Consider the following 18,116-nt stretch of genomic DNA (forward strand, 5'->3'; position numbering starts at 1 on the left):
CCCCCTATTCGGTTCAAGACCTCTTCGATGCAACATCATCGAGAAGGTCTTGTCTTCTCTTTCCCAAGTTACCATCATTTTGGGTCGATTATGCAACATCGATCAAGGCTTTCCCCCTGTTGGCCGTGCCATGACGAATCTTTAAGAGGCCCTTAGGGGTCAGGTTTGCTGGTTCAATCTCTTTCTTCTTTGTTCATACTGCCCTGTCCTCGGCGGCTTTGAACCCCTTAGAAGCCATAGCTTTTGTTGCCTTTGGGTTATACTTCGGAGGCACTACAAAGAGAAAAAGGATGAGAGTTAGTGAAATGAAAAATAAACATTAAAAGCAAATTTAACAAAGGATCGAGAACTCACTAAGGGCTAGACGCCACCATTGGAGCACAAGTTCATATTCCATGGCCAACCCATGGATCTTCTAATGTTCTCGTATATACTTTATCTTTCGAATGGCATTGTCCTCGTCAAGAGATAAGGGGATAGTTAGATTCACCTAGGTGAATGAATCTTGAGGATTCCAAGCGATTGGGAAGTTTATGTCTCCCAAGGGCGCTCAATCGAACAGGAACTAATGGCGCCACACTTTGTGGTTAGAGGGGCAAGTACCCTCGGCAAGGATACTGCTCAACCATCCTAGTTCATTTCTTGGACGTTTGGAGATACAAAAACCAATCAGGAGGGTTGGATTTGCTGAGATAAAAAGAATGCGAAGAAAGAGGCAGAGAGGGACTGATGTTTAAATTAAAGTAGAGACCGATAAAGCCTATGATATAACGCCAGCTGTTCAAGAGGAGCATCCCGGGACACAGGTCCCTATGGTTGAGGACTTCAAAGAACAAAGGAAAAAAAGAAAGGGATCTGAACCCCACTTTTTAGGGTGTCGATATAGATTGAAAACTCTTTGGGAGGCTTCAAGTTAACCCTTTCATTAGAATTTGGGGCCCGAAGGAGATAAGAGAATGGAAGTGAAAAATGGTTGGAGAACTGTCAACTTCTCCAGGACAAACATTGGAGACAAAGAAACTAGGGCCATTGGAGTGTTGTTTGGATGGTCGGGAACCACCAACAGTTGACTTCAAAGAAGTCTTGCCTTTTAGAGCAATAGGGGATAAGGCGGCAGCTTCACCCACCATTGGGTTCTCAGGTCGGTCCCTACAGGTAGATTCAACAGAGGGACCGAGCCGACGGTCGGTAATCCTAACATTCCTATCACCTGATAATTCTATTGAGGTAGAGGGACTGGCTTGGTTGACCGAATCGTCACCTTCGACCATTCAGTCAACATAATCGTCATCCGAAGTTCTCCCACTACCCATTAACAGAAGAAGTTGGGGAATAAGCTAAGGAATGGAAGGATTTTCATAAACAAAACCCCAAGACAAGAGACAACTGTGGACTCAGAGAAGAAATGAAGAAAAGAGGATGAATGAAGAAAAACAAGAAGAGAAAAGACTTACTTGTTCAAATAAAGTTGAAGTTGATTCCAAAATTCTTGAGAATAGCAAAGTATTTACAACTCACTGATGCCTTCAAAATGCAAAGGAATTCGCTAGAGAGAAAATGAAGAAGTAAAAAGGAAGGACTAAGTGTGAAGAGGTTTAAATAAACCCAATGAAGGATTTGAACGTATGAGATCAATTAAGATCGACAATCAAGAACAGGCAACGGTTCGAAACTAAGGATTCAATGAACAAGGTCAACGGCCAAAAGTAAATGATGGTTCGAGAAAAGGAGTGCCATGATGCACCTGTTCCCAATAGGCACGTGGCGTTAGAAGCACATTTAACGCTGAATAAATACATCTCAAGAAGATGTAACGCTTCTAACAATAAATGTGATGTTTTGAAGATGTTCGGGAAAACTTGAACCGTTTAATCTTCCATTTGTTAAGCTTGTGACTCACAACCAAAAGGAACATACTAAATGTTCAGTCATCTGATCCCGATCGATTGGTCTAGGGGGCTCTGGATAAGTGAAAAATAATAACCGACTGGGTCGAACAATGGTCAATCCAATATCTTCGGTCGGGGCCTATTCGAAGGGTTAACCCATTGGTACCTTGCATACCAGGGACTTGATGGTTAAGGAAAAAGACTTGATCCCGTCAAATTCAGGATGTGGCGATCGTGCTCTATATGGAAACCATAATTGACTCACATTAAGGAAGAAAAACCCCATGATCGGACGGCCAAAAATGAGAATTGTTAATTGATCCAATGATAGAGGGTAAGAGGTAAATACTATATAAACCAAAGCACAATGCGAAGAGAAGATAACTGAATCGTTTTTCCTCCATTGTATTTTTTAATTAATCTCTACAACTTGTCAAAGCTCTGTGGTGGTGCTCTTATTGACTTGGCCATCGGAGGTGGCTTTTCGACTGTAGAGTTGGCCCACATCCGACGTTCATAGGAACTCAAAGGCCTCTAATGGTGGGACAATTTTCAACGTATCAGATATATGTGGGAAAAAAGTTGGGAATAGTCCAATCGACATGTAAGCTCACGAGAAGTTATTTTGATCCATGCCTTTTTTCTTTGACTAATTGCCCCTGCAAGTTATTGTATTGTGATTGACAAAGCCATAAGCATATTAAATAGAAAAGATCAGCACTACTCATTATGAGGTTTCAAGAGTACCAGATTCTACATATTCAATATTTTAGGGTACTTTAAAGGTGTTTCCAAGTGATGTGCTATATAGAGGAAAACTTTGATATGATACTCTAGCTTTCATCTTATTAGGCCGAACGCCCCATTTCTTGCATGAAGACTTACACATTTGAGAGATGGACGGATGGCAATTGTTGATATTATTCTAAGAAGATTATTGTAGGTATTTGGGAGATATTCATATTATCCATAGGAGTTTACCCAGAAAAATAATACGTGTATGAGTATTAGGGTATTACTTATAGTTTCTCAACAGATTAAGATGGGGTAGAAAAAGATTATGTTGTATCTATTATTTTATGGCAAAATTCATTTTCGTTCACTCGGCCATGAACATGGTTTTCAAGTCAATTATGTAGATTTTGTCTTCTGCATGTGTTTTTACGCAACTTTTTTTTTTCCGTTAGAAAGATCATTTTATAAAGCGAAGAAGAAAAAAAAATACATCAATTAGAATATCTCCCAAATACAGCAATTAGTTGTGTTTTTACGCAACTTAATTAACAATAATGATATTTCTTTATAAAATTAGCATTGTTAGGTCCACATCTATGAAAATGATTGCTAGAATTCTAAGATTATGTAAATTATCTTGCACTTCGATGGGTGCTTTACACACTTTACATAATTTCTCTTTTGGAACCATATACTGATATACTAGATGACTTGTGAAACCATTGCTACTAGGAAGACATTGGATCCCAGTCTCCAAATTCACGCCAACCTTCTCTTTTCTCGTGACAGAGATGCATTCACACCGCCCCTCTACCATATATAAAAAATATAAAATTGGGAGTTATCTGGAAAAATGAGAAAAAAAATTAAATAAGGTCCAATTCTCCAATTATTACTCTTTAAATTATTTAAATTTATCTTATTGACTTGAGAAGACTGATGCATGAGTGGGTAAGTCAAGCACTCGGAAAAGAAAAAAAGGAATAGATTCTTCTCTCTCCTTCTTTCTTGAAGCCTTGAACTCATCAACCCAAAAATAACATAACTGGTATTAAAGCAGATGAGCACTCAAGGAACTGATACAATCAACTAGGAAAGAATAAGGTAAACCATGAATACTTCCCTCCTGACGTTGCTTCCCTTCTTCTTCACCCTCCTGTTATGGCAAGAGGTGGCAACCTCAAGGTTGCCACGGAAAAACCCCAATTGCACTTCTAAATGTGGTGATATTCTGGTTCCGTACCCCTTCGGCTTCTTGGGAGAAGATGAAGCTTGTTATTACAACTCAGATTTTCAAGTATTCTGCAACCATAGCGTCAAGCCTCCAACACTGACCATGGGAAATAACATGGTGATTATCAATCTGTCATTTGAAGGCCAAATGACTGTACTCACTACTGTAAGTTTCGATTGTTACGACAAGTTTGGTAACTCCACTGGTTGGACCTGGATTACTTTATCATCTACCAACGACAGCTTATACACTGTTTCTGATACTCAGAACAAGTTCACAGCTCTGGGTTGTGACACCAAAGCAACAATCACCGGCTACAATGGCCGGAGCTTTAAGAGCGGGTGTAACATGTTTTGTGTCAATAAGACAGATGTGATCAATGGATCCTGCTCCGGCATAGGTTGTTGTCAGACCTCAGTTCCAAAGGGTTTTGCAAGCTTCAGGTTGAGCATTGACAATTATCAGAGTAGTCACACCAGGGTTTGGGATTTCAATCCCTGCAGCTATGGTTTCATCGTTCAAGATGACTGGTTCAAATTCTCAACCTCATATCTCTCCAAATTCACTTCTGAATATATGATAGATGGTGAGGCAGCTGTTCCTTATGTCTACGACTGGGCAATTGAACTGAAGTCTTGTGAAGAAGCTGTGAAAAACCAGACTACTTATGCATGCATTGGAAATTTAAGTGAGTGTGTTGTCTCCAAGAATGGTATTGGCTACAGCTGCGTTTGTCTTAAAGGTTATCAGGGAAACCCTTACCTCGAAGACGGATGCCAAGGTAAGCCATCCATATAAACCTATCATATCTCTCTAATCATTTCTGTTGTGGTAAAGACTAATTTTCATCATGTATAATGTTCCAAGGCTCGTTTGGTGGCCTAAATATGTTTGGATAGCCATTTTTCCAAGTTGGTCTTTGCCAATTACGCTAGGGTTCCCTTCAGAAATTCATCTACGAAATGACTGGTTGTAGGCCTTAAATTTTTTGGAGGTCTTGTCTTCCCGTTTTGGATGATTTTGGTTACAAAGGCATTTTGGTATTTTTGTTGAAATAGGGTTTTTGTTCTATCACTTATAGTCTCCAAAAGTGAGTTGAGAAGGATAGAAAACGATTACTACTATCTGTTTTTCTTTTTTATAGTGATACACTCATACACCATATTTGTTCAATGGTGAATGTAACCTTCAGATAAACCATGTAAATCTCATATTTTTAATTTACTTTTAAGCTGTTTTTCTAACCAATTCTGCAGTGTTTGGTAAATAGCTGAACACTAATTGACATTTGTTTGCTGTTATTGTTGATGGTGGATTTGATTTGATGATGATGATGAAGATGTGGATGAATGCAAGGCAGAAAATCTTCATAACTGCAGTGAGAATGCTAATTGTAAGAACAGAATTGGAGGTTACAGCTGCCATTGTCCATTGGGTTATCGTGGTGATGGTTGGAAAAGTGGAACTTCTCATTATGGTGCACTGAGAAAAGGAAGCGGCTGTAAGAATAGCAATATCATACTCATTATTGCAGGTATCTATATTTTATCTCACAAATGTCGTCCATCTATCTTTAGCTTTTTGGTAAAGGAAACTATACATCTCCATCACAAAAAAATTCGGTCTACGTCTTTATATCTTGAGCAAATTGCATATATTTCCTCAATTTGTGGAAAACTACATCTATTATTCTTAAAATTAAGAATTACACTAGGTACTCCTCACCTTAGCATTGTTAGTTTTCAAGAGAGAACGACAATTTTGTCATTTTTTCTTCTTCTTTATTTATTTATTTATTTTTTTTGGTTGGGGGGGGGGTGTACAAGGGAGCCTCTATAGGGGACAAGTATATATACCACCAAGAAGAGTCACATACATGATTTCTTCACTAAAAAGTGTGGGTCACTGTCAATTGAGCCACCCTTTGATGGTCCAATTTTGTCATTTCTTCTCTTCTACATCCCAGCCTGATCACTCACAACCTTGGATGATCACTATTGCATATCTCAGCTACAACACACTCAAGAAACAATGAAATGCAAAGACAAAGATTCAATCGACATTAACCTAAAATTCAATATTAGACCCATTTAGCCATTGCCATACAGTTGTCTTAATTCAGAAGAGTAGGGTTAAAATGGGTATTCAAGTGGTGGTCAGATATGAGCTGAGGGACTTTGCCATTAGGATGTATAGTAAGGAACAAGAACAAAGGACTGGAATAACTCCAAACTCTGAACAAATAATCTTATGAAAGGATGTGTCAACACAAAGATAATGTAAAATGGGGAAAACACTAATGTAAAAGATAAGATTTACATGATTCACCTCAAGGCTACATCCACAACAAAGTTCTATGATGGTCTCACCATAAATTGGAAGAAGAAATGTCACAACATGAAAAAGTTGAGTGAAAAAGAAACTTTCAGCAATATAAACCTAGAATCCTTTTAGAACCATTTAGCCATAGTGGTACTACCTGTCCTAAGAAGAGAGGGTTAAAGTGGATATTCAAGTTGGTCAAATATGAGTTGAGGGATTTTGCCGTAAGATGTATACAAAGGAACAACAATAAAGGACTAGAATAATTCTAGACTCTGATAAAGCACTCTTACTTATAGGTCAACATAATGAGAATAAAAAATGGAAATGCACATGTAAAAGACAAGAAGTCAAGAATAACATGATTCACCCAGATGCTATGTCCACGGAAAAGCTATGTAATGCTCGCTCCGAAGCTGAAGAAATCAAATACAGCACTAAGATGTTTTTCCACCACATTTCAAAACCTAAGAGTTGCATTTATAACTTAGAAATGAAAAACCCTAATCTTGCTCCATATACTCCGCCTTCCTCACTTGGAACAAAAAACTTAGGAAAAAAAAAAAGTAAACCTTCTTTTTTTTTTTTATGAACAAATTATGTATTACCCTCCAAACACACCACTACATCATTTTTTGCTACTTTGAGGTAGTATATGCAATCTGATCTTTATATCTTATATGTTTACAATTAGGCATCTAGAAGAGTAACTGTTTTTCTGGAGTCAAATTGAATATTTTAAATTGGAATCACCAAGACCCATAGATTGGAATCCTCAACCCCCCCCCCCCCCAGATGTCAGGTGGTAACCATGAATGCATACACCGTTTCTTCAACTCTTAGCCACCAAATTAAGGTTCAAAAGATCAACATCTGTTTCTAATTTTTGCAGGGGTCGGTGTATGCACCATAGCTCTACCTAGCATCATTTTGTGTATATACTGGGCAATTAAGAAAAGACGTCTCCTTAAATTCTTCAAGCAAAATGGAGGTATGCTGTTACAACAACAAATAGCTTCATATAAAGGGGTCAAAGATATTGCCAAGATTTTCACCATAAAAGAGTTGAAGAAGGCAACCAAGAACTTTGATCGGAATCAAATACTCGGCGAAGGAGGGTTTGGCACAGTATATAGGGGAATCTTGCCGGGCGAAAAAATTGTTGCCATTAAGAAATCCAAAATTATGGATCAAACCCAAATTATACAATTTATAAATGAGGTTGACATCCTCTCTCAGATCAATCACAGGCATGTGGTGAAACTCTTGGGTTGTTGCCTAGAGACAGAAGTTCCTTTGTTGGTTTATGAGTTCATCTCCAATGGAACCCTCTACCAATTGATCCATAGTGAGAAAAAAGCATCAGCCACTTTTTCATGGGAGAATCGATTAAGAATTGCAACAGAAGCCGCAGATGCACTGGCTTATTTGCACTCTTCTCATTCAGTTCCTATCTTTCATAGGGATGTGAAGTCTTCTAATATACTATTGGATGATAAATACAGTGCTAAAGTATCTGATTTTGGAGCTTCAAGATTGGTTCCTCTGGATCAAACTCAAAAGACAACAGCAATTCAAGGGACCTATGGATATTTAGACCCAGAATGTTGGCCTACAGGCCAACTAACTGATAAAAGTGATGTTTACAGTTTTGGAGTTGTTCTTGCAGAGCTTTTAACTGGGAAAAAACCAATTTTTACTGATGGATCTGAGGAATTGATAGTTCTTGCAAGGGTTCTTACATCTTCAGTGAAAAATGGGAATCTTTTTGATATTCTTGATGATAGAATAAAAGAGGATGATGGGAATAACCAACAGTTTCTTATTGTTGCTGATATCGCAAGAAACTGCTTAGAAGATAGAAGGGAAGATAGGCCTTCAATGAAGGAAGTTGCAAAGGAACTTGATTCTTTGAAGATGATTTATGAGCAACCAACATCACAACATATTGTGGAAGAGACTGACATTTCTCTAGGTGGACAATCCACAAGCTCTTTTGATCCAGCTCTTGAAATGGATAATTGGAAATAGCTTCGTTAATTATGGTCTTTCTAAAAATGTTAATGGTAATGCATGTTCTTTGTTTGTTAGATTGTTTGAAATGACTGTCTATCTTTATTTTATCGTGTGATATTGTAATCATGTGAGAATTAATCACAGTTTGGAAGCTTTAGCTTATGGTCTTCATAAGATTTTATCTTGGCTATTATGTATTTTGGTGGCTATGTAACTTGCAAGAATTTTACTATTGAATTTCTACCCTTCAGTATACCCTATTTGTTGATCTACTACCACAATATTTGTATCAAAAAAATAAAAATTATAGCTGTCTAGTATGATATTCTATGATGTATGGTGTATAGTGTTAAGCTGTTAAGAAGCATCAAATAGATAGATAAACTTAGTGCAGTAAAAATGATGATATTTAAAAAGATGACAAGCAAAACTAGAGAGGATAAAGTAAGGAATGTTAATACTAGAGCTTGTCCTAAGTGGCTTTGATAAATGATAAATTATTGGAAAGTCATTCAAGGCTGTATGTAAGCCCATGTTCAATGGAGGTCTTTAAATGCCCTGGTTCTGAGGAGTAGCTTAATCCAAATCAACGGAACTAAAAACCTAAGTGGTAAAGAGTTAGAGTAACCTTAGAAGAATCGGTGAGAAATGATATGCAAGTCCTAGCCTTAATGGAGGCCTTTAAAATGCCCCCGTAGGGAGGAGTGACTTACATTAAATTGAAGGAGCCAAAATGGTAGAGGCAATCCTAAAATAACATTAGAGATGTGGTGAGAAATGATATACATTGCTTAGGCCTTGTATCTAGAATGTAGAATTTTAATACCCATGTAGGGGGAGTGACTTAATTTAGATTGAAGGAACCAAAAAGATAGAGACAGACCCAAAATAACCTTAGAAGACATGGGGAGAAAAGATGCTCATGGCTTAGGCCTTGCATCTAGTATGGTCTCGAGCAAAGCTGATTGGAAGACTAGGATTCATCTTGCCAACCCCATTTGGTTGAGATAAGGCTGCTTGTTATTGTTGTTATTGTCGTTGTTGAATGTGTCTATCAAATCTTGCTCAGCATATATAATTTGACATGCACTTTTTAGGGCTTATGTGTCTACAAATGCATCTTAAAATGGTATCCACTAGTGCAATTTGGGTTTAGGCACCCATATCATATGGTCATTAGGTCATTACATTGGCTACACTTCGTCAATATACACTGCGGACGTAGTATACTTGTGATATTGGTGAAGAATCGAATATGTCAATTACCACAAGTATTATAATCAACAAACAATAGGAGTTCCTCCCCCCCCCCCCCCCCCTCTCCTGCCACACACCCCTCCCCCCCCCCCCCCAAAAAAAAAAAAAATCAATAATAGTATAAGATGTGCCATCTTGACCCCGTACCTGAGAGAACTTTGTAGTACGACCTCATTTGGTTCATCAATGACCAGAGTGGCCAATGTTCTAGGGATCTTTGAATGCTTTGTTAGTGATATTTCACTTTACATTATTTAGGATGGCCACACATTAAATGATTGTTTATTTTTATGTTATCTTTAGTCAAGGTTTTGGGTGGAAATTATGCAATGTGGGTTTTCTTATTTGAACACGTTATGGATTGGGGGTTTTGCAATATTGTATATGCATCGCATCCCAAATTCTAGTTAGACGATATATGCATCTTGTGGCTGCAGTTGAGTGGTAAGAATTTCACATTGTGGCCGTGGGAACCCTGAGGTTAAATCCCGAAAGCCACATTTCCATTTTTTTTACGAAAGACATTTCTTAGCAGTCCAACACTCACAATAATACAATTAATAACATAAAACTCGTGGAAGAGTGACTCATACTAATACAATCAATGTCATGCTTTATTAATGAATTGAGACATGCAGTCTAGGAAGTGTATTTGTAGTTGAGTTCACCTTGTGATTCGAATTCTTCCTAAGCTATGTCCTCATTAAGGTTCTTTAACATTGGCAAGCTTCTAACATAAGGACATTTGAGAACATGTGGTTTCATCACCAGTCAAGGTCCCATTGGTAATATTCCAAGTTTTGGGCAAGTATCCTATGTGCATCAACATCATGAAATTCAGAAATAATAATAAGAATAATAAAGTTCCAACATGAATTTCATGATAGAAGTAAAAAAAAAGTTATGGAGAAGTATCCCCGGCTAAGATTTCACACTAATTATGATTTTAGAGTCAACTTTAACCTCTAAACTCATTACATAAGACTTCTTGGTTCTTCAAATTCAATTTATCCTTCTCCTTATTCAAATCATCTTGAGCAATATGCTCTTTATCTCTTAGTAGTTCACCTCCTTTTGAGGGTAGTGCATAATTTTTTTTTTCAGTAAAATAAAATGTTATTCTTTACCTTTTAACATCACACATTCAAAAGGACTCCACATTTTCAAGTCACAAAAATGAAACCCCAACTGTTACATGTAGTGTGGAGGATATCATCCAATTCCTCTTATAACACTTTGCAGTGCAAGATTCTAAAGTCTAGACATCTAGATCTCCTCAGTCCTCTGAAGGTAGTAAGATCTTTAGTGTCAATTATTGCAAAGGAGCCATATATGTTTCTCGTGATTCTAAACTTTATTGATTAAATCATAGGGGACAATGGTAAATGGGATTACCCCACCAATACCTTTGATTTCTGTTTTTATTTGTTGACATGCAGTGTTCAAATCATGTATATGTACATACAAGAACGTCCAAGACTCTCTAACATTGATCGTGGAAAGTCCAATTAGTGAAAATGGAATCCACTCATAAGAATTTCATAGAATCGACCATAGGATCCATGGTGAGGTTGATTTGACTTCCAACAAAGTGAATCGCTTTTCTTTTTTTTTTTGTTGTTTTTTTCTTCGCGTTTCTGTTTTATTTCATGCTCGAATTTCTCAGCTTCTCAAATTTTTTATTTTATTTTTTACAACGTAATCGTTACATCATCACAAGTTAAGAAACTTCACTGCCAAACCATAAAATGGCGGCAACTGTTTAAAGTTAAAATAAAAAAAAGATAAAACACACCCTTCAAACAACTTTCTATTCCTCAGCACCAGATTGGATTTTTAACTTTGATGGCGCAACTCTTTTTCCTTCTGTTAAAACATGTTTACAACTCTCGCCTGTACCAACCGAGAAGCCTTTTTCTTCTTCTCACCGATGATTCAACCGGATCATCTATCCACGATCCAATATTCCAATCATTTCCTAAATTTATCTACTAAACTTAATTCTAAGACAACTAGTTAGGAATACATAAATACAATTATGATGAAGAAGAAACACAAGTAAAATTCACACGAGAAATTTAATATACGTAGTTTGACAAAATTCTACCGAGTCCATTAGAGAAAAAAGAAGTTTCACTATTTCAAAATATCTCACACCACTTTCACACTTTACAAAGTGTTACTCTTTGCTTGCCCCTAGTCCGTATCCAAGGGATGAGTTCGAGTTCCCTAATTCCATATAGGAATTGATTAATCTAAATTACCCCACATAGACTTTATATAGAGAAACCTACATCCAAATCCCCATGTAATTACAATTCTAACTCAATACAACTAATTGGTCCATAACCCTAATCCAATTACAGATACAACTCAATTATAATTATATGAGCCCACAGAATATAAGACACCCTCATCCAATACAAATAATAAAGCTTCAGCATGAATTACAAAGAAAAAATAAGTTATGGAGAAGTATCCCCGTGGACGAAGGGTGAGTCAGGGCCTAAGATCAGGCCGAAAGGCATAGTCGATGGACAACAGGTGAATATTCCTGTACTATCCCTTGTTGGTCCCGAGGGATGGAGGAGGCTAGGTTAGCTGAAAGATGGTTATCGGTTCAAGGACGCAAGGTGACCTTGCTTTTTCATGGTAAGAACGAAGGGGTAGAGAAAATGCCTTGAGCCAATGTCCGAGTACCAGATGTGCTACGGCTGAAGTAACCCATGCCGTACTCCCAGGAAAAGCTCGAACGACCTTCAACAAAAGGATACCTGTACCCATAACCAACACAGGTGGGTAGGTAGAGAATACCTAGGGGCGAGACTTCTTGGTTCTTCAAAATTAATTTATCCTCCTCCAAGTTCAAATCAACATCTCGAGCAACATGCTCTCGTCCCTTAGTATAGGTCACCTCCTCTTAAGGTAGTGCATAATGTTATTCTTTTTCACTAAAAGATTTTTTTATTTTTGGGAACTGAGGTTCATCCTGGTCAGCTTGCACGCACCTTTATATTAATGCCGCCGAGTGGGTGCGAACCCAAGACCCCTCCACTAAAAGAAATGTTATTCTCTTATCTTCAGCACCATACATTCAAAAGACTCCACATTTTCAAGTCACAAAAATGAAACTCCAACCGTATATGTGGTGTGGACGATATCATCCAAATTCCTCTTAGAACAATTTGCACTCCAAGGTTTTAGAGTCTTAGGCATCTAGGTCTCCTCTAAAGGTAGTAAGATCTTTAGTGTGAATTATTGCAAAGGGGGCCATGTTCTTCATGATTCCAAACTTTATTGACTAAATTATAGGGGACAAGGGTTAATGGGACTACCCCACCAAAGGCACCAATACCTTTGATTTCTCTTTTTATTTGTTGACAGTGTTCAAATCATGTCTTGTACATACAAGAACGTCCAAGACTCGCTAACAGCTAACATTGGTCGTACAAAGTCCAGTTAGTGAAAATGAAATCCACTCCATTGTGGGTCCTATAGGAATTTCATAGAATACATGGAATCGACCATTAGACCCCTAATGAAATGGATTTGATTTTCAACAAAGTGGATTACATATGATTTGGTTTTCAGAGAGTCTAGAACATCTTACACTGGAATATCATTAAGACTCTTAATTACTTGACCTTGAAAGAATTGTAAATTGAATTACATGCATCTACCTAATCCACCAACTGTGTGCTTTGGTTCTACCAAACCCTAAACTTATAATATATGTTTGGGCTTTCCTTTATGTTAAGCTTTGTTGGGCTTGAGCCTAACTTGTAAATACGATTGATTCTTATATAGGCTTGTTTGACTGATTAATTCAGACCCATTAAAGGTGGATTTGGTTTGGGTCTTTCCAACTGGATCTAACTAGCCACCTTTCCATTTCTAAATTCATTTTTCTGCCTAAAATTTGTTAAGGCTAGGGTGTAAGCACAAGGTTTGCTTAAGTATGCATTTGGTTGATTGTTTCTATAGAATCTAGATTTGATTTGCATTCTGTATTCAACAGAATTCGGTTATTTGGAATCAGATTCGTAATTGAAAAACTGTTTGGTTAGTCTAAGTCTGAAATCTAAATTTACTTGAAAAATTGTTTGGCTACACTAAGTCTAGAACTTAAATCTATCTGAAAAACTGCTTGGTTAATGAAGATTTGGGCTTCAACTGACTAAATAACTTTCTTTTTTCCTATTATAAGTTTAAAATAACTATTTAATAACCCTGATTTTGGATTTAAGAGTCTGAAATAGTCCTACTTTCACTAAAGTGCATCACTCTACATTAAAATATGATTTTTTTAATAAATGAGCTAAAATTTTATTTTACAAAATACATTAAAATATATTGTCCCAAATATTAAGTTTAAAAAACAGCACCCACCAACCCATACTTTTTTTTACAATGTGGGTTCATATATTAATATAATTAATCAATAAATATTCTATTGTGTATTTAATAAATTAATTCATATTCTTGCCAATATCCTAGAAAATATTGAGTATCCACACTACCCATAAAAACTCAAAAGCATCAATCCAGTTATATGAGATATCTAAATAGAGTAAAAACTATGAGTTCATCTTGAATTGAAAAGTTTAATGATGATTTTCTCTTATAAACTAGGGAGTAAATGATGGACTTGTAGATTGATTGGATAACTATTAACTTGTACATAGTGGGTGCGGGAGAAAAGGGATAAAAATAGAAGATAGGAGGGGTAGGTTATCTCAATCTTGGGTCTCTCACCAATAGCTATCTCAACCGATGGGTGGTTCAGTTGGCAAAGCCCAACGCTTCCACATAGGTAGTCAGAATTCTTACCTTGAAAAGACTTCCAAACATGAAAGTGGGTGATAAATCACGTTTCATTTACATCGCAGCCCATTCCACTACATTTTTGTAGGTTAGCCAGTACTTTCAATCTTGCTTTCCAAACCTTAAAATAATTGTGACATTTCTTCCAATCGAACGTAGTGTGAAATTTATTTTCTATGGCCTTAGAGATTTCTACCCACTGAGCCCGTTGTCTCCAAAATTTTCAACTCTATGATGTTGAATAACACACTCTAGTATGAATAATGAAATCTCATTGGGTCATGACATAACATCACATCCCTTTGAATGAAAATTACCTTCAGTATTCATTGTATAGCTCCAACTTCATATGAGACTTGAAGTTAGATTAAATAAAAAAAAATAATCAAACATTATTTATACTTAATGAGTAAATATCATTCTATGAAGATAATAATGACATTTGAAAAAATAATCAAGCATCATTCATATTAATAGGTAAATTTCATTACTTAATGAGTAAACATCAATGTAGGTCCAAATGTCATATTATATCCAATACTAAATTAATAACCCAAAATTTAAAATATTCATCCATATCATCAATATCATAATAGTCCCTACTAAATTTGAATAGTACATCATTGATAAACTAAGCTAATGCATCATGTTAAACATCAAAATAAAAATAATTCAGTCTTCATCTACACTTTCATAGAAAAGAAAAAAGAAGAAGAAAAAAGAGGGTGTTAGTGGTGGTTTTATCCACCACTAATTGTGCTAGAAACCGCCATCATTTAAATGGTGACAATTTTTCAAACCACCACAAATTCACCACATAATGCACCGTAGCTATTTAATAGTGGCGGCTATGAGTACCGCGTGTGTAACTCATATTTAGTGGAGGTTGTTGGAAAATTGCCACCAATTAGGTGGGCTTTTAAAGAAAAAGAAGGCTACTTATTATCTATTACAAAGACATAATTAGTAACAATTTTTCAAAAACCACCACCAATTAGGTGGTTTTTTTAATATTTTTTTAAAGTTCCAGTATATTTTCTTTAATTGTATTTCTTTATTTCTAAAATACATAGATAAAAAAAAAAAAATTCAAAAAGGCTAAAATACTCTGAAAACAATTTTTTTTTTTTAAAAAATACAAAATGTAATTTAGTTGATACTACATTGTTAAGTTGAACATCAATAACAAATACATAGACACACAATAAAGACTACTAAAGCAAAATCTCCAACTCCTCTATAGATAATCTTTCCAGAGTCTTAGCTGAAACATCAGGAATCCTATAAAATCCAAAAAAAAAAAAAAAATCACTAAAATTAGTTTTGCATAATTAGTAAAATTTCATCAAATGCTAATATGCTTAGAAACATGAGTAAACAAATAGGATTTTCCCTTTCGAAGGGCTGATGTATTCTTGTTTAACTTTGTGCCTCACAGAGAAATAACATAACCCTACTACAAACTTGAGGAAATTAGCACAAAATATACCGCTAAGAAAGAAGACTGTTTTTCAAAGGATTTCTTTATAGAGTGCACAGAAAATGAACAAAGTCAAATCAACAATATTACCTGTCATGGTATTAGGGGTGTAAACGGATCAAATTCGGATCGGATAGTGTAATACCATATCCGCATCCTATTATATTCGGATGGATTCAGATAATATCCTATTGGTTATCGGACGGATTCAGTTGGATTTGGATGATAATCGGATAGTTATTTTCTCAAGTAGATTCTTCTAAATTGGTATGAATACAAACGGAACACAAGTTTTTGACTACCTTTTTTTTTTTTTTGATAAGAAGAAAATTTTCATTAAATTAAAAACACTTGCACCCATAAATTTTAGTTGCATTACCTGTTCCTATTAGTTCGGAATCAGATAGTGCTAACTTTTCAAACAAACCTTGGAGCATTTGGGATGGGAATTTGTTAAATATTACATATTTGGTTGTCTTAGCAACCTTAATTAACATATCTATGTGATGTAAAGACCATGTTCCAAAATTTGGTTTTGGTAACAGATTTGGCAACTCTTCTATATTGCACCAAATTTCCTGTATCCCAATCCCTTGTGTTGCTGCCTTATCCATCCCATATTGTATTCCAAAAAGAGTTGCTTCTAACTTGTCCGGTATCTGCACGGTTCCAAAATTGATGGACTCTATATGTCCATTCATGTGCATCCCTAGGTGCTGATTAAGTACTCCTGCACATATTAATACAATATTATTAGTTTTTGGGATGATGTTGCACCAATTTAAGTTCTCATAGGTTAGGTTTCCTGCATTTGGGATTGGAGAATTATGAATTGTAATTTCATTTTTCTGTAGTTTAAGATTTGCAATCCAATTATTCAAACTTTTTAACACCTTCATAGGGTTAGGATTTTTTTGTTGAAAAACTTTAAGATTTCTTTCTTGCCAAATGAAATAACAAGAGATAATAAAGACTGAAAGAAACCATTTGGATTTGGATATATCCAAATGGGTTTCAAGGTTTTGACACCAACTTAGAATTGACGAGTCTCTCCAATTTTCAGTTCGTAAGCCCAGTGGTCCAGCAGCATGTATTCTTTTGGCCCATTCACATGATATAAAAACATGCCAACTTGTTTCGCTTGCTTCTTCGCAGAAAGTGCATTCAGATGAACAATTAGACCACTGGGCTAGTTTTGATCTGATTGGTAGACCGTCGTGCAGTAATCGCCAGAAAAACACCTTGAATTTTGGGTGTATAGGTAATTCCCAATAGAATTTCCACCACCCAGAAGAGGGGTTCCCTAACGAAGAGAAACGCCTCTTGATTATCTCGGAAAAAGCTTTTTTAACTGTGAATTCTCCATTTGGAGAAAGCAAGGAGGACCATGAGTCGTCATGGTCCGACAAGTTAATTGGTGTTGAAATGATGGAAATAAAATTAGGATGAGTTAGGAATATCTCCCTGTTGATGCTTTGGATATTGTTGAGGACCTCAGCAACCGTTGCTTGACGTGGCCCTATTGAGAGATCATTTGTTGGTGTTGGATCTGGCATTTGTGCTGGTAACTAGGGATCAAACCAGAAAAAAAGTTTGTGTTCCACCTCCAATTTTTTGTGTCACCATTGTTCTTAATTGCGGAATTATAGTCGTGAGACTATTCCAAATCCATGATCCTTTCTTTGCACCAACTTTAGGGTCAAAAAAAGATTGATTTCTGAAATATTTTGCTTTTAGGATATGGACCCATAAAGCATCGGGTTGGGTTAGTATCCTCCATCCTTGTTTCAGAAGCAACGCATAGTTGTAATCTTCCATCCTCTTAAAACCCATACCTCCCATCGCTTTTGGCTTGCAGAGTCTACCCCAAGCAATTAAGTTCAACTGTTTTTTCTTGTTTGGCTGGCCATTCCAAAACCTTTGACAAATCGCATCTATTTTGGTGCATATAATCTTTGGGAATTTCAAACATTGCATTTGGTATAGCGCCATAGATTGCAGTGAAGCTTGCATCAAAACTCATCTTCCTGCGAAAGAGAGATTTGTTGCCTTCCAACACGCCATCTTCTTGGTCATTCGCTCGAGCACAAATTGCAGAATTTTTGTTTTTCCTTTCCCAGCTAATAATTTTGTTCCCAAATATGTTGTCTCTCCTCTTAGTTATGGTACCCGTAAGATAGAAAGTATCAAATTTCTATCCTCTCTGGGCACATTCCGGCTGAAATGAACTCCACTTTTCTCAAAGTTGATCTCTTGTCCTGTTAAATCTGAGAAAAGTTCTAGGATAGCCTTCAAAGCCATCACTTCTTCAGTGTCTACTTTGCAGAACAAAAACGTGTCATCTGCAAAAAATAAGTGA

General features: G+C 36.4%; 1 protein-coding gene across 1 annotated transcript; it reads left to right on the plus strand.

Moving 5' to 3' along the window:
- The first annotated feature begins 3,702 nt into the window (after positions 1-3,702).
- Positions 3,703-8,441, plus strand: LOC148999894 (wall-associated receptor kinase 2-like). Its single transcript, XM_089140960.1, has 3 exons — positions 3,703-4,639; positions 5,198-5,392; positions 7,073-8,441. The coding sequence occupies exons 1-3, from the start codon at positions 3,736-3,738 to the stop codon at positions 8,209-8,211; spliced, it is 2,238 nt and encodes a 745-aa protein (XP_088997086.1). The 5' UTR covers positions 3,703-3,735; the 3' UTR covers positions 8,212-8,441.
- The last annotated feature ends 9,675 nt before the right edge of the window (positions 8,442-18,116 follow it).

The sequence above is a fragment of the Hakea prostrata genome, chromosome 11, assembly GCF_041222555.1.
Source record: "Hakea prostrata isolate BN-2017 chromosome 11, UWA_Hpros_2, whole genome shotgun sequence".
Lineage (NCBI taxonomy): Eukaryota > Viridiplantae > Streptophyta > Magnoliopsida > Proteales > Proteaceae > Hakea > Hakea prostrata.